Consider the following 22,937-nt stretch of genomic DNA (forward strand, 5'->3'; position numbering starts at 1 on the left):
TGCAACTCATATGTTTCATTGATCTATTTGTTAAACCAAAACAAATAATTTTAAGAATTACATCTTTCTAGTATGGTTTTATATCCTGGAACTGCTAGACTCTATTCCCACTTTTTTCATTATTTCTCTTGAGATTCTTGACTTTTTTTAAAACCTCCATATACGTTTTATTGTTTTTCTAGTAATATAATGTAATACTTTGGTTTTGATTGGTATGGTATTAAATAAGTAAATTACTTTAGGTAGTATTAAATTTTTATTATATGAATTCCTCCTCCCACAAGAAAACATTTCTCTCTTTGTCTCTATTCCTATAAATAACAGTTTGTATTGGGTATCTCATAGGGTATCTTTTTGGAGGCAGCTAGATGGTTCAGTGGATGGATAGGGTATTGGGCCTGGACTCAGGAAGACAGGAATTCAACCCTACCTTCAGATACTTATTAGCCTAGCAATAAACTTAATCTCTGTTTTCCTTAATCTACTAAAAAAGGAAATGGTAAACTATTGTAGTGTTTTTGCCAAGAAAGCCTCATAGTCATTGTGGTACAAAGGATCATAAAGACATGATTGAACAACCACTGCCACAAATATGTATATATTGGTAAATGCACTTCTCATTTTTATTAGTTATTGTAAATGTTATTTCTCTACCTTTCCTGCTGGATTTCATTAATACTATACAGAAATGCTAATGATTTATGAAAATTTATTTTGTATCCTGGAAGATTGCCTAACTTGTTAACTGTTTGAATTAATTTTTAATTGGTTCTTTAAGCATCTTTTAATATGCCATCGGCAAAAATTAATAATTTTATTTTTTTATTGCCACAGCTGCCATATCTAGTTCTATGTCAAACTGAAATGACAACAGACATTATTGCTTAATTATCAATTTTATTGGAAAACATTCCATTTTATCTCCAACAAATTGATCAATAAACATTTATTAAGTGCCTATTAAGATACAGACACTGTGCCAAGTGATGAGGATACAAAAAAGAGACAGAAAACAGTCCTTCAAGGAGTTCACAAGTGAATGGAGGGGATATATATTTGCAAACAAATATATGCAAATAAGCTGTAAACAGGATAAAAAGGAAATCATTAAAAGAGAGAAGGCACTAAAATGAAGAGTTGTTGCAAAAGGATTTTGTAAAGGAAAGGATTTTAATGGGGACTTAAAGAAAGTCAGGGAAGTCAGTAGATAGAGTAGAAAAAGAGTATCCTAGGGATGGGGGATTGCCAGAGAAAATGCCCAGAATCAAGAAATGAAATGTCTGTTTATGGAACAGCCAGGAGGCCAGTGTTAATGAATCAAAGAGTATATCCTGGGGAGTAAAGTCTAAGGACACAAGAAAGATAGGAGTAGGTAAAATTATAAAGGGCTTTGAATGTTAAACAGAATGTTTTACATTTGATCCTAGAGGCTCCTTCCTGTAGGGAGTGACATGATTAGATTTGTGCTTTAGAAAATTACTTTAGGGACTGAATGGATGATGGATTAGAATGGGAAGATACTTATGGGAAGTAGACTCACCAGCAGTAGTCTAGATGTGAGGCAATGAGGGCTTACACAAGGGTGATAGCATTGTTAAAGAAGAAGGAGACATATTTGAGAGATATTGCCAAGGTGAAACAGAAGGATCATGGCAATTGACAGGGGTATGTGTGAAAATGACAGTAAGGACCGGAGGAGGATGCCTAGGTTGTGAACCTGAGGACCTGGCAGGATGGTGTTGTGTTGCTTTTTTGAGAAATAGGCAATGGGAGGATTTAGAAAGAATGATAATGAGTTCTGTTGGGGACATATTGAGTTTAAATTGTCTATTGGACATTCAGTTTGAGATGACTTTGGATACCTCAGAGGAGAATGGAAGTCACTGGACTACTATCCATATTAAAATCTGGCACAATATCATCCTATTACTAAGTATTTTTGTTAAGTAAATTGTGGTCAGTATTTCTAAAGAAAAGAGTGCTGCATTCAGATTCTGCCACTGGGAGATTAAAGAAGCAAGGGTCACTTAACTTCTCAATGCCTCCAAGAAACTAAAGTTACCATTTATGGATGAGTGGCTTGTCAGCTTCAGAGGAGAGAATTTGCATACCAGGAGCTCTCTATACTGGCAAAATTCCAGAATAAGATCATGCCTTCCTCCGAGAATAAACCTCCCATTCCTAATGGGAGGTTTAGAACTTTTATACTTTCTTCTTGAATTTGCCCTTGATTCACTATCAGTTTAGGGAGAATTAAATAATTAAAATATTTCTTCCTATAAAGACTGAGATACCTATGTATTTCCTTTGATTAGGAATTATTATAAATGCCTAACAAATTGATAAAAATTCATTTTTATTCATATAATGTGAATAATCAAGTCTACAGAATACACACACAGATACTGTAAGAGTTAAAATAGTTGAGGCCATGAACTTTAGTGATTAAAATAGTGGAAGACATAAATTGTAGTAGATATAAGAGTGGATGAGTAAATTGTGACCTCAGAAAATATAGTTTCAAGACAGTGTCTTGTTTTAAATCAAATATAAAGTGGTCGCCAGAGAAATATTCCCAATTATGAAATATACTCAAGTCAGCTGGGTTTTATAGAGATTTTAATTAATACAAATAAGGAATTAATGAAAGAGAGAAAGAATAAGAAAGGAATAAGTATGAAGGGCCTTAAGCCAACATGGCCTAGACCTGAGTCTTAAGAGAGAGATCAGTCAGTCCTTAATCACTCACCACAAGATCTGTCCAAGGAAGAATATAGACACCAGTTCAGCCAGCCATCCTTCTCCAGAGAGGGATTCTTCTGACTGCCCTCAAGAGACTGTCCTAAGAGACTGTTTCCAACAGACTGTTCCTGTTCTCAGTTTCTCTTCTCCTTTTAAAGGGAATTTTCTCCTATGTCTCCTCCCCTAAGTTCTCACATCTACCAATCACAGTAGACGTTTTTCAAAGGACAGACCATTCTTAGTTCACACCTGAGTAGACTAATCTTTTGAGTAATTCACACCTGAGTAGACTAGAATCTCTGAGTAAGTTTTTACCTCTTTGCTCCTTGTAAGTTCACAAGTTGCCTGACCTTTATAGGTACTTAGCACCCCTTTGTATTATATCCAAAAATAGGCATGGCTTAAGAACTTTTTGTCTTACTATAAGTATGGGTTTAAGTGCTTTTCATTGTTCAGCAAAGAGTTTACAACTTTATCTTCCCCTAAGGCATGCTTAAGTATGGTGAAGTAGAGTTCTCACATTCCTGATCAATTACCTTCACTGCCCAAATGGGGAATGGACTTAACCCAACCTTATGAAGTAGGGTCTGGGAATTTTTAAGGTTCACAATCCAACCTTATGAAGTAGGGTCTGAGCATTTTTAAGGTTCACAATACACACACACAAAAAATACACACAAAAAAAGATGGGATATCTTACCTTACTTTCTGGTTCATCAAATGAAAACTTGAATGTGGTTGCATTGCCTTTCAATTTAGCTAGATCAGGAATAACTTTCGCTGAGCTTGTCCAACCTAAAAAATAAAAATAATTGATTTTTGAGTTAAGAGACTAGTAAGAGCATTTTCTTTCTCATTGACTTGAGAATTTTCCTGTTTGAAAAAATGATGAATATTAGGTTAGCTAATATTTCTGTGGTTGATATTATTTGTCTGAAATCAGATACAAAATGGGAAACAACTGCCAAAAAATAGAATCTATGGGAATAATATTCTATTTAATAGAGTACTGCTTATAGTGCTCATTATTTATGCAAAAGAAAATGCTTATATGATTGAAGAATTATGTTAAGTGCTATGAATTACATGGTCTAGGAGCTAGGATTGATCCCAACTAATTCCTAATATGTAATATTATTTTTGAAAGAGAGGATAAAAAGAGACAAAAGCATATTTTCTAGAAGTTACTGTGATCTAAGAATACTGGAAAACTGCTATGGAACTAGTTTCTAGGAACTGAAGGACTATCAATTTATTTAGAGATATAAGGACAATATAATGAAACCATTTTAGTGATCATTAATAAGAACTATATTGTTTATCCTGTGTGAATTGATCACTAATTCTCTCTTCAAGACCCCTAAATGAAGTTAAATATACATGGACTAGTTTCAGTCTTGGAGTTTCATATTAAAGTCTCTCTTTTGTTTTGTATCCTCACCTTAGGTTTCCTCCTTGGAACATCAAAAATTGGCATTTTTGCCATCCAACAGCCACTGCAAAATAATAGAATTTGGCTTGCATAGAAGTCTCCACATTAAAAAAAGAAAAGTATTCCTAGTCTCCATGTAAACAACTAAAGTTAGCAACAATTCAATATAGGACCTTCAATGTGATACAAAAAAGACAAAAATACATGCCAGAACCAAAAAATAATCCAAACCATTTCCTTTTCCTCTTCTGAGGGAAGGAAAACAGGGAGGAAAATAGCTTGTAATCATCACTATGAATGTGAACAGAATGAACTCACCCATTAAATGGAAGAAGATAAGGGAAGATTAGGTCCAAATAAGGCATAGAGAATATCATGAGGTATAAATTAGATAACTTTGACTACTTTGATTACATTAAATTAAAAGGTTTTGCATATACAAAGCTAGTGCAACCAAGATTAGAAGGGAAATAACTGGGGAAAAATTTTTATAGCAAGTGCCTCTAATAAAGGTCCAATTTCTTAAATATATCTAAAGAACCAAGAAGAATACAAGGTATCCCCCAATTAATAGATAGTAAAAGAATATGAAGAGGCAATTCTCAGATGAAGAAATTAAAACTATGTTTAATCATAAGAAAAATGATCCAAGTCACTATTAATTAGAGAAATGCAAATTAAAACAACTCTGAGGTGCTACCTCACACCTCTCAGATAAGCTAACATGACAGTAAAGGAAAATGACAAATGTTGGAAGGAATATGTGAAAATTTAAATACTAAATACATTGTTGGTTGAACTGCAAAATGATACAACCATTCTAGAGAACAATCTGAAAGCATGGCCAATGGACCATAAAATTGTGCATACACTTTGACCTAGCAACACCATTACTACTAGGTCTATATTCCAAAGATATTGGATTGGGAAAAAGGACTTACTTGTACCAAAATATTTATAGTAGCTCTTTTTGTGGTAGCAAAGACCTGGAAATCAAAGGGATAACCATTAATTAAGGAATGGTTGAAGAGGTTGTGGTTTGTGATTGTAATGGACTATTATTGTGTCATAAGAAATGACAAATAAGATGATCCCCAAAAGATCTGGAAAGACTTCAGTGGAGTCAGGCAAAGTGAAATGAGCAGAACCAGCCAGGAGAACATAGTACACAGTTATATCAATAACATATGATGATCAACTGTGAATGAGTTGCCCTGGTGTTTCTTTTAGGCAACAATCAGTCTCCTAAAGGCTTTTACCTGAGAAGAAGCTTCCACCCTCTTAACACCTCTACACACCGGGGTCTTAAGCATGTAGTAACTTAGGGATAAGAGAGCCTTTTAGGCTAGCAACAGTCTAACATCACAGCGCAGGGTAAAGGCAGTCTACCCGCATTCACCTCCCAGGGCGATTTTTAAACTGACCCTGAGGGTTTTTACTCTCTTGGCAGACAGGGTGGAAACTGAGGGTTTAGCCCACATGGAGGTCTCCTGTGCCACCCTCTAGACCCTAAAACCCAGCACAGCAGTGGGGAAGCTAGGAGCTCAGTAGATTAAAAGCCAGATTTTTGGAAATTAGGCTGGTTTCCTGACCTAAACATCAGGTGTAGCCTGTTTCTATACCCAAATACCCCTTTGCTCTCTCAGACCAGCTCAGCTAATCAGCTCTGAGGAGTTTTTACCTTCATTGTGCTTAAAATAGAAAGCTTTTGTTTTCCCTCACTAACAGCCTTTCAGCTGCTCTCCATTCAAAGGCTGTTGGGGCATATCTCCATCCACTAGCCTTGTGAGGTCTTTACTCCTAGTCAGTACATAATGAAGCTAGTTCCACCTATGGACAGAATATGAAGGAGCAGAGAGCCTTTCCAAAGTTATAAAATGTCTTTTCTTGCTGCTGTCCCTGGGTGTACTGACTGGAAGCCTTGCTGTTAGCTTGTATAATCTTGAGATTCAGAGGGGAGATTAATCTCCCTATGCCCCCTTGACATTTTTTTCTGGGAGCCATGAGGCTATGATGTCTTGACAAGGTCACTCTTGGAAGCTAAGGAAGACACAGAGTGGCCCCTTGAGAAGATGTGACTGCCCACTTAGTCCCCTTTGTATTATCACTCTCATTAACATCCCTTGCCTATGGAATTCAAATGATTGCTATTCCCTCTAACCTCAGAAGGAATAATACAAGAGCAAAATACCGGTACTCTATTTCCCCAAAACATCACCAAAAGATCAGACCCTCAAACCTAATCCCAAAAAACTCACATGGGTTAACTTTTACTTAAGTACATAACTCCAAGTAAAACCATAGCTATAAGCCAAGCCCAAAACTTTCCCACTAACAGAAACTTATTCGTATGAAGCCAGCATACAAATAAATCATAAAGGCCCATACAAAACCTGCAGGTACACCAAGCTTCATCATGCATCAGTAGCTTGATGCTTCCCCTTGAAAAACTCCCTAGTATACCCTGAAAAATGATCAGTCTAATATTAAATCTGAATTGTGTTCTCAGTACCTCTCAACCTCAATATTATGCTTGTGGAATTGTCTTTGAGAATTTCTGATTGATTATTTCTTTTTACTAAAGGTAATAAATAAATTTCCTTGATTGTAAACTCAAGCTCCTCACAGGGTAATGAGAAAATTAAGCTAACTGTGATGAAATAATTTATCTTGTGTGAAACCTTTATTTTGTCAAGAATCTGTAATCACAATACAAGAATACAGAATGTTAATCAAGTTATTTGTTAAAAGTTAATGTATCACTTTTCCAATTAATCTCTATTTAGACATGTGTGTTAGGTAATGTATCTGTGTGCCAAAAAAATGGGTATAAAAATAAACACCAGACTTCTGGTCAAAATGGCAGCTTAGAGAAAGCTAAAGTTCAGAGTTCCAGAAACCCTTCCTTACCGATCTCAAACTGAATGCTCCTAGGGCACCGAAATTCAAAACAAACAACAGAATAGACCACGGGAACACTCCTCCTGGACCTGGATCAAAAGGTACGGCCCCCCAAAAGTCAGAACCCGAGATCACTTGGATCTAAGGGATAGGCAAAAGGAAGGTCCCAGGACCCATCCCCCCCAACCCAGAGCACTGAATCCAAGGCAGCAGCAGGAACCTTAGGGCAGGCAAAAGGGCCTCTGGAGCCGGCTATTCTGAAGGCCACATCCTGAAAACAACTTGACCCAGTCGAGGGGGCACCCAGACAGCAGGGAAACAGAGAGAGACAGGAGTCAATAGCCCCCTGACCAGATCCTTCCATCTGAGTCTCACCGAAGGTCCCTGCCTCAGGGCATAATCAGTCTGAGGTTAATCCTATCACCAGCCCTCAGAGCTCCTGGAAGCCACAGCCCCTCCCCCTCAGAGTGCAGGCTCCTCTGGCCAGCAAAGTCATTGAAATACATCTGAGAGTGTCAAGCCAGGCTCAGAGCATAGAAGTAAGGCAACAGAGAAGCATCGGGAGGGAACTGTGAAGGGTGGTAACACTGAAACATGGAAACACCAGCAACTCCAGGCTTCCTGGGGAAGACAGACAATTTGCCTGGGGCTAAAGTCACTGAACACCAGACAGATAACAGAAGAGCCAGCCCCCCCTCACTCAGATAGAGATGGCAAACAGCACAGAAGCAAAAAAGCCTCAAAACAACAAGAAAAACAGAAAGGGGGCAACTTTGGACATATTTTATGGAGCAAAAATACAAAATACAGAGGAGATAGAAGAGGAAACACAAGCAAATACGCCAAAACCTTCCAAGGAAATGGAAACTCTCCGCAAACTTTTGAAGAATTTGAATTGAAAATGATCAAAAAGATGGAAGCCTTCTGGCAGGAAAAGTGGGAATTAATGCAAAAGAATTTCACACAACTACAAAACTGGTTTGACCAAAGTGAAAAGGAAAACCAGGCTTTAAAGGTCAGAATTAGGCAACTGGAAGACAACGAGCAGGTAAAAGAGCAAGAATCAATAAAGCAAAGCCAAAAGATCAAGAAATTAGAAGAGAACATAAAATATCTCACTGACAAGGAGACAGACTTGGAAAGTAGAGGAAGAGGAGATAATTTAAAAATAATTGGACTACCAGAAAATCCAGAAATAAACAGCAAACTCGACATCATAATACAAAATATAATCAGAGAAAATTGCCCAGAGATTGTAGAACAAGGGGGGGGCAATACAGCCACTGAAAGAGCTCACAGAACACCCTCTACACTAAATCCCCAAAAGACAACTCCCAGGAATGTAATTGCCAAATTCCAAAACTTTCAAGCAAAAGAAAAAATCCTACAAGAAGCCAGAAAAAGACAATTTAGATATAAAGGAATGCCAATCAGGGTCACACAAGACCTTGCAAGTTCCACTCTGAATGACTGTAAGGCATGGAACATGATTTTCAGAAAGGCAAGAGAGCTGGGTCTTCAACCAAGAATCAGCTATCCAGCAAAACCGACTATATACTTCCAAGGGAAAGTATGGGCATTCAACAAAATAGAAGATTTCCAACTTTTTGCAAAGAAAAGACCAGAGCTCTGTGGAAAATTCGATATCGAAAAACAAAGAGCATGGAATACCTGAAAAGGTAAATATGATGGAAAGGGAAAAAGGAGAAAATTTTTATCTTTTCATTTATTCAAACTCTCTTCTATAAGGACTACATTTATATCAATCTATATATGTTAATATATGAAAAATGTAATGTGTAAATAGGGGTTAAAGAAAGACCAAATAGAATAATTTTTCTCACACAAAGATTCACATGGGAAGGGGAGGGGAAGAAAACTCCTATAAGGAGAGGAAGAGAGTTTTTACTTAAACCTTACTCTCAGGGAAATCAACTCTGAGAGGGAAAAACATCCAGATCCATTGGGATCTTGAATTCTATCTTACCCAACAAGGGTAGGGAGAAGGGAAAACCAAGGGGGGTATGGGGGGAGGGAAAACAAAAGGGGAGGGAAGGAGAGGAGGAGGGGAAGGGAACAAAAAGTGAGGGGCTAGAAAGGGAAACATATCAAGTGAGGGGACAAGGGGGACTGATTTAAAGTAAATCGCTGAATTAAAAGGTTATAACTAAAGAAGAAAGGTTAGAATTAGGAAAGGATATCAAAATGCCAGAGAATTCACAAGTCACAATCATAACTTTGAATGTGAATGGGATGAACTCACCCATAAAATGTAGACAAATAGCAGAATGGGTTAGAATCCAAAACCCTACCATATGTTGTCTTCAAGAAACACACATGAGGCGGGTAGACACCCACAAGGTCAGAATTAAAGGATGGAGTAAGACCTTCTGGGCCTCAACTAATAGAAAGAAGGCAGGAGTTGCAATCATGATATCTGATAAAGCCAAAGCAAAAATAGAACTGATTAAAAGGGATAGGGAAGGTAATTATATTTTGTTAAAAAGGGACTTTAGATAATGAGGAAATATCACTAATCAACATGTATACACCAAATAATATAGCACCCAAATTTCTAATAGAGAAACTAGGAGAATTGAAGGAGGAAATAGACAGTAAAACCATATTAGTGGGAGACTTGAACCAACCACTATCAAATTTAGATAAATCAAACCAAAAAATAAACAAGAAAGAAGTAAAAGAGGTGAATGAAATCTTAGAAAAATTAGAGTTAATAGACATATGGAGAAAAATAAATAGAGACAAAAAGGAATACACCTTCTTCTCAGCACCACATGGCACATTCACAAAGATTGACCATACATTAGGTCACAAAAACATGGCATACAAATGCAGAAAAGCAGAAATAATAAATGCAGCCTTTTCAGACCACAAGGCAATAAAAATAATGATCAGTAATGGTACGTGGAAAACCAAATCAAAAATTAATTGGAAATTAAACAATATGATACTTCAAAATCGTTTAGTTAGAGAAGCAATCACAGAAACAATTAATAATTTCACCGAGGAAAATGACAATGGCGAGACATCCTTTCAAACCTTTTGGGATGCAGCCAAAGCCTTAATTAGAGGTAAATCCATATCCCTGAGTGCATATATTAACAAATTAGGGAGATCTGAAATCAATCAATTGTAAATGCAAATGAAAAAATTCAAAAGCAATCAAATTAAAAACCCCCAGCAGAAAACCAAACTAGAAATCCTAAAAATTAAGGGAGAAATTAATAAAATCGAAAGTGATAGAACTATTGATTTAATAAATAAGACTAGAAGCTGGTACTTTGAAAAAACAAACAAAATAGACAAGTACTGGTCAATCTAATTTAAAAAAAGGAAAAAGAAAAGCAAATTAACAGCATCAAAGATGAAAAGGGGGACATCACCCCCAATGAAGAGGAAATCAAGGCAATCATTAAAAATTACTTTGCCCAATTATATGGCAATAAATACAGCAATCTAGGTGATATGGATGAATATATACAAAAATACAAACTGCCTAGACTAACAGAAGAAGAAATAGAATTCTTAAATAATCCCATATCAGAAAATGAAATCCAACAGGCCATCAAAGAACTCCCTAAGAAAAAATCCCCAGGGCCTGACGGATTCACAAATGAATTCTATCAAACATTCAGAGAACCATTAATCCCAATACTATACAAACTATTTGACATAATAAGCAAAGAGGGAATTCTACCAAACTCCTTTTATGACACAAACATGGTACTGATTCCAAAACCAGGCAGATCAAAAACAGAGAAAGAAAATTATAGACCAATCTCCCTAATGAATATAGGTGCAAAAATCTTAAATAGGATACTAGCAAAAAGACTCCAGCAAGTGATCAGAAGGGTCATCCACCATGATCAAGTAGGATTTATACCAGGGATGCAGGGCTGGTTCAATATTAGGAAAACCATCCACATAATTGACCATATCAACAAGCAAACCAACAAAAATCACATGATTATTTCAATAGACGCAGAAAAAGCCTTTGATAAAATACAACATCCATTCCTATTGAAAACACTAGAAAGCATAGGAATAGAAGGGTCGTTCCTAAAAATAATGAACAGTATATATTTAAAACCATCAGCCAATATCATCTGCAATGGGGATAAACTAAATGCATTCCCAATAAGATCAGGAGTGAAACAAGGATGCCCATTATCACCTCTACTATTTGACATTGTACTAGAAACACTAGCAGTAGCAATTAGAGAAGAAAAATAAATTGAAGGCATCAAATTAGGCAAGGAGGAGACTAAGCTATTTCTCTTTGCAAATGACATGATGGTCTACTTAAAGAATCCTAGAGATTGAACGAAAAAGCTAATTGAAATAATCAACAACTTTAGCAAAGTTGCAGGATACAAAATAAACCTGCATAAGTCATCAGCATTTCTATACATTTAAGAGAAATCCCATTCTAAATCATCTTAGACAAAATAAAATACCTAGGAATCTATCTCCCGAGATAAACACAGGAACTATATGAACACAACTACAAAACACTCTCCACACAACTAAAACTAGACCTTAGCAATTGGAAAAACATTAACTGCTCATGGGTGGATGAGCCAATATAGTAAAAATGACCATCCTACCCAAACGTATCTATCTATTTAGTGCCATACCCATAGAACTTCCAAAAAATGTCTTTAATGATTTAGAAAAAACCATCACAAAGTTTATTTGGAATAACAAAGGATCAAGGATATCCAGGGAAATAATGAAAAAAAATACAAAGGAAGGGGGCCTTGCAGTCCCAGATCTCAAACTATATTACAAAGCAGCAGTCATCAAAACAATTTGGTACTGGCTAAGAGACAGAAAGGAGGATCAGTGGAATAGGCTTGGGGCAAGTGACCTCAGCAAGACAATATATGATAAACCCAAAGATCCCAGTTTTTCGGTCAAAAATCCACTATTCAATAAAAACTGCTGGGAAAACTGGAAGACAGTGTGGGACAGATTAGGATTAGATCAACACCTCACACCCTACACCAAGATAAATTCAAAATGGGTGACTGACATGAACATAAAGAAGGAAACTATAAGTAAATTAGGTAAACACAGAATAGTATACATGTCAGACCTTTGGGAAGGGAAAGACTTTAAAACCAAGCAAGACATAGAGTCACAAAATGTAAAATAAATAATTTCGACTACATCAAATTAAAAAGCTTTTGTACAAACAAAACCAATATAACTAAAATCAGAAGGAAAGCAACAAATTGGGAAGCAATCTTCATAAAAACCTCTGACAAAGGTTTAATTACTCAAATTTACAAAGAGCTAAATCAATTGTACAAAAAATCAAGCCATTCTCCAATTGATAAATGGGCAAGGGACATGGATAGGCAGTTCTCAGCCAAAGAAATCAAAACTATTAATAAGCACGATAAAGCTTCCTCAGAGGGAAGAGAGAAGCTTTAAGGTAGGAAGATAGAGAAAGGATAGAAGTTTTTGATACCATGAGGGGGATGATGAAGTCGAAGTAGAGATATGAGGTGGCAGGAATGTGTCTTTATTAATTAACCATAAGCCACAGCCAAGCTCTGATCAATGGACCCTTCCAAAGGCTTTTACCAGTCCAGAGATCCAGATTCAATACCACACAGGTTGGAGAGGTGATAGAGAAAGATTAAAGATGGAGCCTGGCCAGGCTCCAGCAAGGACAGCCATCAGTGCGAGCTGGAAGAGAGCAAGAGCAGAAGAGAGAGAGCTGGCTGGGCCCTATTTATATGAGAATATACACAGTACATAGGGATGATTACCATTGGTTAATGGCAAAGTATAGGTGTGGTTTCTCTTAACCAGGTGAGCACAAAGAAACCTGTGTTTCCCGCCTAACCTGGGGGAAGCTGGGGTCAAGGGTCAGAGGCTTTCCCAGCCACGTGCAATACTGAGCATGCTCAAGACTGAGCATGCTCTCTTCTAAGGCAATCTGTACATACCAACTGTTCCCCTTGCCCATAGCTAGGGGTGGACTGCTACACACATGAAAAAGTGCTCTACATCTCTTATAATCAGAGAGATGCAAATCAAAACAACTCTGAGGTATCACCTCCCACCTAGCAGATTGGCTAACATGATAGCTATGGAAAGTAATGAATGCTGGAGGGGATGCAGCAAAGTAGGGACATTAATTCATTGCTGGTGGAGTTGTGAACTGATCCAACCTTTCTGGAGGGCAATTTGGAACTATGCCCAAAGGGTAATAAAAGACTGTCTGCCCTTTGATCCAGCCATAGCACTGCTGGGTTTGTACCCCAAAGAGATAATAAGGAAAAAGACTTGTACAAGAATATTCATAGCTGCGCTCTTTGTGGTGGCCAAAAATTGGAAAATTAGGGGATTCCCTTCAATTGGGGAATGGCTGAACAAATTGTGGTATATGTTGGTGATGGGATAGTATTGTACTAAAAGGAATAATAAAGTGGAGGAATTCCACGGAGACTGGAACAACCTCCAGGGAGTGATGCAGAGCGAAAGGAGCAGAACCGGGAAAACATTGTACACAGAGACTGATACACTGTGGTACAATCGAAGGTAATGGACTCCTCCACTAGGGACAATGCAATGTCTCTGAACAATCTGCAGGGATCTAAAAAGCACTATCCACAAGCAGAGGATAAACTGTGGGAGTAAAAACACAGATGAAAAGCAACTGCTTGACTACAGGGGCTGAGAGGAAATGACTGAGAAGAGACTCTAAATGAACACTCTAGTGCAAATACCAACAACATGGAAATGGGTTCGAACCAAGAACACATGTGAAACCCAGTGGAAATTGTGCACCGGCTATGGGAGAAGTGGTAGGAGGGGGGCGGGGGGAGGAAAAGATAATGATCATTGTTTCCAATGAATAATGTTTGTAAATAGCCAAATAAAATAATGTTTAAAAGGTAAAAAATAAAAATAAAAATAAACACCAGGCCTGGGGATGGTGAAGCAGCTATCAGGTGCAAAGCATGCCCATGGCCAAAAGATATACAGCTGTCTTCCGTTTGTTATTTTCTTGACTGACTGTTCACCACCTGTTGGGAACCCCTGGAGTCACAGGTGAGGCTGTACATTGCCCATGGCAATTTTGGCCTACTTAGTCTCTACAACACATCCAAAATGGGGTTCATTCACACTATGCCCAGTGTGGGTATGGGGAATTCCAGAAGTATGAACAAAGGAATCTAGATGGATGATGATTCTGGGGAGGGGAAGGAACCTTAAAGAGTCTGGAGGTGAATTTTTAGTTTTTCAGACTCTATTGCTAACTGTTTCAGTTTGTTTCCCTCCAAATAGTGAAGAAATCTCTGTAGCACCACTTTTGGACATGAAGAAACGGACTCTTGAATTCAGTGCCTGTATCCTATCAAATATATTGTATTTTCTGATTGTTTTAAGCTTTGATTTTGTTAAGTTCACTTATTAATCTAATCTAATATATTCTGTTACACTGTGTCACTTTCTGTGTCTGTGTTTTGGCTGTTAACTATATGTGCTATTACATTGTCTTTATTTGTACCTCCCCATATGTCTAGACTGGAGATAATACCATTGTAAAAGCCCATAGTCTACTTGGACAAACCCTTTTCCATGACAAAACCATAGGTACTTATGGATGCTAGGTTTGTCATCAGATCCTTTGAGGTCCCATGTTGCTTAAATGGCTTTTTGTTTCTTTTTGCCTTTTGTTAATTGTCACATACATGATGATAGATGGACTCTATCAAACTGGTTACAACCTGTATACAAACTTTAGAGAATTTAATGACCTAAAAATTTAAATTGACTTTAAGGGGGTATTCATAAGTGATTTTTTTAGATATCTTAAGTGACCATTTGCTTTCCTTTGAGTTGTTTGTAACAAAAGGTAAGGGTCCATTTAGTAGTTGAAATGAAGTTCAATGACATTATTGTTTACCCACATCCACATTTATAAAAATGTAATGACTGAGACATCAGAGTGATTTTCATTATTGTATTCCTCACTTCTACATTGCAATGGATGGGACATATAAAAACATACATTTTACAGCTGTTACAATCTCATATGAAAGGAAGGAGGGTTTCCTAAGGGACTTGGTTATATTGTGATAGATTATAATCTCATCCAGGAGGTGGGAAGGTTTTCCCAGGGGCCTTGTAACCATGAAACAGGTTTTTTAATATTTGTAACTCTTCAACTTACTCTACCCTTCCACCAGAATGATCCAGATTCTTGGGGACATTTTAGACCCAAAAGGTTTTCCTCAGCAGTACAAAAGGGTTTTTTTTTGTTTTTGTTTTTTTGGGGGGCTCCTCTGCCACATTTTGGAATGATGGCAATAATAGACTTTGTTAAAAATATCTCAGCTAGGGTTGAAAGATTGGCTAGATCTGGAGAACTTGTGACAAGTATCCATGAGATTCAAAGGTAGTTTTTTTTTTACTGTCACATAGCAACTCATGTGAATCCTATATGATAGCAGGTTTGTTTGCTATTGTCATTAATTGGACCCTTGTGATTTGGGGATTTTGGTACTTCTTTGAATGTGCATTACCTGTTATAGTACTGTTTTATAAAGTCTTTATTTAGTGAAAATCTTTTGCACTCACACTGTGGATCATAGCCAAGTTAAAAAAGGAACTATATCTCATTTTGGGGTAAAAAACTTTTGTATATCTCTCCTGAGTGAACAGAGTGTGTCACTGATTGTGAAATATATACTTTTGGTTTTTTAAAATTTTATTATTTTTTTCCTTGTTTGTACAACACAGTGAGTTTTTTCTCTCATTTTTTTGTACTTGAAGCACATGTTAATAGTATTAATTTTTTTAATTTTCACTAATATAACTTTACAATATTCATTAGCCCTAATATTAATGCATACCCAAAAGCTTTAGACTATGGAAGCCTGTCATTTGTAAAAATTAAAATTAGATCTCAAAAATAAAAAATATATTTTAAGGGATTTATTAATGATCATTAGAAATCAAGGAATAAAGAGGATACAAAATAAAGACCATATGCCCATGGCTGATCAGCCAGTTCAAATGCCTGCCTTAGCACCACCAAGCTTGAGACAGGAAGTAAAGAGGACAAAGTAAGACTACCCACTCAATTTATCCCCTGTCCACAGGAAGTGTGTAATGACAGGAAATCCCCTGTATATAGGAAGTACATAATGAGAGGAAGTCAGTGGGCTCCTGGGAAATGTAGTAACAGATTTTCAAATATACATTCCCCATAATGATCACTGGGAGGTTAATCTTCCCAAGTGATCATTTAACATAATCCATTTTTAAATTAAAATAATTTGGGAATAAAGGGAAAAGAGAAAAAATCAATGATTGCTAGGTGCATTGTCAAAAAGCCAGTTGGGGGGTAGTTCCCTTTGGCATAAGAGTATACATAGAAAACAAATGCATTTAACCCCATAGAGTTCAAATCACTTATCCCAACATTCAATCTGGATCTTCTGGTGCAGTGTGTGGTCTGTGGAAACATCTTTATGGTGCCTTCTCCAAACAGTTCACTTTCTGGATTCAGAGAAGTAGCATGTTTCTTATCCTAAAATTACTCTCAAAAGAATTTAAACTTTGCTTTTTAGAATAGTAATACATTCCCCCCTGCCCTGAAGAGGGTGTTGAAAAACACAGGGATCACTTGGGGATGCATGGCTGAGTTATATGGTATATGAATCAATTGGCAAGAGAAATCTAAAACATCAAAAGAACAATCCAAATAAAAGTGAAAAGATAACTTCTAGATGAAATATAGACTATCAAAGTCTTATGTGAAAAATTCTAAGGAAAATAAACCTGTAACAGGTCTTTGAATCAGAGCCCAATTAAAGTGATTTAACTAATTATGCACTTACCCAATTAGTAGCCAGTACTACAGAAAGATTGCCACACAATGAAAGACAGAATAGGGACTAGATTATAGGAGCCAGGTAGGAGCCAAATTTAAGATACCTTGTAGAATGTGGGACAAGGAAGACCTGCCCTTGACATATGTCAAAATAGTCACAACCTTGAACCCCAAACAAGTTCAAGTCCTCCTCCCTTGGCTCAAAATTTCATCAATCTCATTGGGATTGGTTGGTCTCTTTGATCTTGTGCTCAATTGACACTATGTAAGTAGCTTTGTGTTTCTTCGGCAGTGTGCAATGGCTCTTTTTGTATTCCCTTCTCCTGGAATCAGACAAAATCATTAAACAAAGTCCCATAATTTTTTTAAGCCCTTGCCTTCCATCTTGGAATCAATACTGTGTATTGGTTCCAAGACAGAAGAGTGGTAAGAGCTAGGCAATGGGCATCAAGTGACTTGCCCAGGGTCGCACAGCTGGGAAGTGTCTGAGGCCAGATTTGAATCTAGGACCTTCTGTCTCTAGGCCTGGCTCTCAATCCATTGAGCTACCCAGCTTAACCCCTCCCCCCCAAATTATTTTCTTAAACAAACAATGACATCATTTTTATAGTCTAAAAGCTTTTTTGGGTATGCATTAATATTAAAACAAATGTATTTTAAACTTACAGAACTACAAAATAAAAAAAATTTTAAATCTCATGTGCTTCAAATACAAAAAGGAAAGAAAAAATAAAACGGAAATAGTATATAGCACATGCAAGCAAAAACAATAATAAAAAAGTTTTAAAAATAAAAAATACATAGCTTACAATCAGTGATACACTGTGTCAGGCAAGGAGAGGTAGAATACAAAGGTTTATCACCAAAAAAATGAGATCTATTTTCTTTTTAACTTAACCACTGTGTGAGTACAAATGATTTTCAGAATTAAACAATAATACAGTAGATAATGCACATTCAAAGAAGTACCAAAGTCCCCAAAATTCACAATAGCCCAGTTAATTACAATAGCAAACAAACCCACTATCATATTTCATATAAGTTGCTATATGACATAAAAAACCTATGAACTGATAGATATATGTCACAATTTTTATAGATGTAGCAAATATTTCAACCTTGGCAAATATATTTTTAAACAAAGTAAAATTTATTTGGGTCTAGAACATCACCAAGAAATCTAGATCATTCTGGTGGAAATAAATTAAACTGAAGTGTTTTGCAGGAGCTCTTTTTTTTTCTTTTTGGCTTCCTGATTAATATAAACACCTTGATAGGAGCATCTCTTTGGTCCTCTACCTTTAATACAATATTCTTTATAAAATAAATATCATCCATTCAGAAACCACTAGTTATCTAAAATAATTTCTGAAGACCCCTTATAATTATCATTTAAATTCTTAGCTCATTAAATTCTCTAAAGGTTCTTTGCCAGGTTGAGTCCATCCATCATCTATGTGACAATTAACAAATGCAAAATGGAAAGAAAAAAAGCTGTTTATGGGCTTTTTACAATATTTTACAATATTTTGTTCAGTAGCCATAGGGGAAAGGTAACAGGATATATCTAATAGTTAAAACACAGTAGATTAAAATGATTCAGTGTAACAGAAGAGTATTGAATACGTTAATATATGAACTTTAAACAAACAAATTAAATCTTAAAGTAAACAATCAGCAAAATACAATACAATACAGACACTTTCATAAAACAATGGAGTCTGAAAAGATTAAAAATTTCACCTCCAGATTCTTTAAATTTCCTTTTTCCTTCAGATTCCTTTGGTCAGTGATCTGGTATTTTCCATAGTGAGGGAGAACATGGGTTTGAGGAATCCCAAATTGGATGAATCTTAGAGACTGGGCAAGCCCAAATGGCAAAAGGTTGTAGGGAAATGAATTTTCCCCCTGAATCTCAGGCAAGATAATTGAAAAGGTCAGTGGTAGAAAGAAAAAAAATCCTATAACTGGAAGCTGTTTGAGATAGGTAATGCACTGCTCTTTCATAGAATGTGCCATGATTGTAATTTACTTCCTATTTGGAAAAGTAAAAACTTCTTCTCTTCCCCTTCCCCCCTTAGGAAAAATTCTAGGGAGCAGTATATTTCCCCAGCCACATGCAGAGGGAAATAGGAGGCTAATCATTGCCTCAGGAAAGCACACCCAGGTTTTTACCAGCTTCCTGGAGAGTGGGTCCAAGGACTCCTTGCTTCTCAGTAGCAGCTCCCAGCAGCCCAGCAAGAACACAATAGTAGTCAGAATTGGGGTGGAGACCAATTCAGGAGCAGGAGTAGGAGAGGGGACCAGAGATCAGGAGGAGTATTGCTGTGGGCCACAGCAAGGAACTGAGGAATATGAACTCAAACAGAAGTGGCTTATCTCTTTTCCACTAAGAGTCACCAGGCTAAAAGTAGCCTGGCCAGTAGGGAGGGTGACCAGGCAAAAAGTAGGGAAAGAAAAAGGTAGCAGCAGCAAAGAGAGGGTGGGTGGGTAGGTGGGTAGAGTGGGCAAAAAGGCTTGGCAGGAGAAATGTGGCTCAAAATTTATTTAGACTATCTCAAAAAAATTGAGAGTTTTTTTCTCCATGTTCTAGTTGCCATCAATGTAAAAATTAAAATTAGGTTTCAATAATAAAAAAATATTATATTTTAAGGGATTTATTAATGATCATTAGAAAGTAAGGAATAAAGATGATACAAAATAAAGACCACATACCTATGACTGATCAACCAGTTCAAATGCCTGCCTTAGCACCACCAAGCTCGGGACAGGAAGTAAATAAGACAAAATAGAATTGCCCACTCAATTTATCCCCTGTCTACAGGAAGTATGTAATGAAAGGAAATCCCTATCTACAGGAAGTACATAATGAGAGGAAGTCAGTGGTCTCCTGGGAAATATAGTTCTTGTTTAGGGTAACATAGTTTCAATTGTACACATTTATTATTAAATATTATGGGACTTTGGATTACTGATCGTGTTTGATTTCAGGCAAAGGGACCACAAAACAGCCATTATACAGTGCCAAGAAACACAAGGTCAAAGGAGACCAACCAATCCCAGTGGGATTGATGAGAATCTGCACCAAGACAGAGGATTTATTTTTGGGTTCGAGGAAGTGGCTGTTTGATAACATCAGATTCAGGATTTCCCCAATTCCAGGTTCAGAAGAAATACCATGGCTTACCTAAATTCTGGTTCCCCTATCCATGAGAGTGAAGGTAAAATTAGACCAGGTAAAATATTTCCCATTTACTGCAAAAATCTAGTCCTTTTTCTATTTCTTTTAAGTGTGGCAATTTTCTGTAGTACTGGCTATTGATTTGGTAAGTGCATATTGCTGCCATGGTCCTACAGGCCTGTGAGACATAAATCACTTCATTAGATCCTACTTCTAGGACTTCTTATGGACTTATTATTGCTTACTCAGAATTTTAATATACTATTTAATTTTGATTTTTTTCCTTTATGTTTTTGACTTCCTTTTATACAATTGATTCACTTACCTCATAACTCAGCCATGTATCTCAGGGTGATCCTTGTGTTGGTCAACACCCTCCTCAGGGAGAATTGTATTATTGTCATAAAATTCCAGATTTTTTTTGTTTAAGAGTAATTTTAGGATAAGTTCGCTCTTGCCTTCAACTGTTTCCCAGTAACATTCCAAATGGATTCTTCATTTGATTGACAGCTGATCAACCTCCAGCTTCTGTCCTTTTGCATGCCTTATAATTTCTCTCTTCCACACTACTTCCCCGAATCAAGAAAGTGAAGTGTTTGGAGAAGGTGCTATAAAGAATTCTGCAGAAACCATATACTGCACCAAAAGATCCAAAATGAACTTTGGGATACAGTGAAATTGAACTGTGGGGGATTGAACACATTAATTTGAATGCATACTCTTATACCAAAGGGGATTGCCCACTAATTGGCTTTTTGTCAATGCACCTGTAATCACTGGTTTTGTTCTCTATCTTTTTTTATTTCCCTCATCCCCAAATTATTGTGATTTTCCTGTAGAAAGTTAAATATTGAATGTACTTCTAGTTATAGATCTTTAGAGATGTAAGTTGGTTATGTATACTGATTCCATGGGAAAAGTAGGCATGTAAATCTGGGAGATTTCTACATGCTCATTTTTCATGGGAATCACAGGGGTGATTGTGTAATTAGAATCTTACCCTAAAAACTATGATTCCCAGCACCCCACTCTCCTTCTCACATTATGTGCTGACATAGGGAAGTTATACATTTTGTATAGCTCGACATCTCGTTCTCTTGATCTGATCAGTTTGGTGGAGGTGGCGTGAGGTGAGTGGCAGGAGAATCTATTCATGTGGCCTTATATTTTGTTAGATAATTGCCTTTTTATTCTTTTACTTCAAGTGATTATTAATAAACTTTATAAAATATAATACTTGGAGTGTTGGACATTAATTTGAGTCCTACACTTTTTAACCTTTCACTCTTAGAATCTCTATCTTCAAGAATCAGGTCAAGTGCCACATTCTTCAGGAGGCCTTTCCTCTATAGCTACCCTGTTTTTACTTTGTAGGTATTCATTTATATATACCTTTTCTCCCCAAATGGAATGTAAGGGCACAGACTATTTCTTCCTAATAAATGCTTCATAAGTGCTTATTGATTGATTACTTCTTGGATTATACTAAATTGTGTTTTATTTTCTTTCATTTTTATTTAGCATTTTGCAAGTTCATGTCTTATTATTTCAATTAAATGGTAAGCTTCTTGAATGCTGGACTGTTTTTGTTGTTGTTGTTGTTGTTGTTGTTGTTGTTGTTGTTCTTGCTATAACCCAGATAGAGGATAGTCACCTAACTTTTATGAACCTCAGTTTTCACTGGCAGTAATTATTGAACATAAATGTCACTAATACTTATGAATGATTTCATCTACAAACATTTCTAAAATAAGACAGTTGAATAAGAAAGGTACCTTAAAACTCTAAAATCTTGAATATCATCATTATTAAAATACTTTATTTTTGTTATTTTTCTTTCTAATTAAAGATATTTGCTCACAAGATTGAAAAATATACTTCAAAGATATTAATCTGGAATTATATCTTAAGTCCCCTGGTTAATGATCTGTATCTCTGAAGTCAAAGACAATTGACAGCTAGAAAAGCTCTATATGTAGATGTTCTGAGTTATGATTTACATAAATTTGAGCAGCTACATATTCCTTTTTGATTAGTAGAATATGAGTTTATTTAACAGTTAATTAGCTTCAGATCACTCTCCTCTATTATTGTACATTTTAATTTCCTATTTTTACATCTGGCAGCTGCCACTGCTAATACACTTAATCTTCCACAAGATCTGTTCTTGGGTGGTTGTTGGTGTCCTCTGGTAGATACAACATACAGTAATTGCACTGCTATCAGCTCTTGCCTTGATGACAAATTTTAATCCACCACAACAATCCAAAGCCTGTTATAATCTTGTTCTCCTGACAAGAATGAAACTCTCTCTTATTAATTTTAGGATGGGATAGTTTCTTATTCTGTTAACATTTACATTCTGTTCAAAGGTTTGCCAATCAATCACTCAGTTAACAGATCAAGGTTAGAAGTTGATGCTGTATTTTATGTTTATATTCTGGAAGTCATGAGTAGAAATGTTAATATGGGAAAATAGGATTTTTGCCTCCAAGGAGAAGAATGTGGGAAAAACTTAGAGAAAAACTCACTTAATTATGAAATAATTTTTAAAAATTGAGTTATTATGATCATGAATTCCAGAAACTGACTAGTAGAAAATATAGAAGGAAAATTTTATTTCATTACAAGTAATATATGAGAAAACAGCCCAGTAATTAAAGCTTCTTAAAAACAAAATGGGTTTATTTCTCAATTTTTTGTCAATGTAGGTATTTAACTTAAGGTTAGATGACTACTTGTTAAGGATAGTGTAGACATGAATATATGATTTAGGTAAGATTTAACAAAATAAAGTCAGA

The 22,937-nt window shown here is 36.3% G+C and overlaps 1 protein-coding gene across 1 annotated transcript in view; it reads right to left on the reverse strand.

The window, feature by feature from the left end:
* SPMIP7 (sperm microtubule inner protein 7) overlaps positions 1-22,937 on the reverse strand; it is a 94,258-nt gene that overhangs the window by 59,127 nt on the left and 12,194 nt on the right. The window contains exon 2 of the mRNA XM_007500416.3: positions 3,443-3,537. Within this exon, the coding sequence (XP_007500478.1) occupies positions 3,443-3,537 (95 nt within the window). The remainder of the gene's footprint in view (positions 1-3,442; positions 3,538-22,937) is intronic.

Source organism: Monodelphis domestica, chromosome 7 (assembly GCF_027887165.1).
Source record: "Monodelphis domestica isolate mMonDom1 chromosome 7, mMonDom1.pri, whole genome shotgun sequence".
NCBI classification, from domain to species: Eukaryota; Metazoa; Chordata; class Mammalia; order Didelphimorphia; family Didelphidae; genus Monodelphis; species Monodelphis domestica.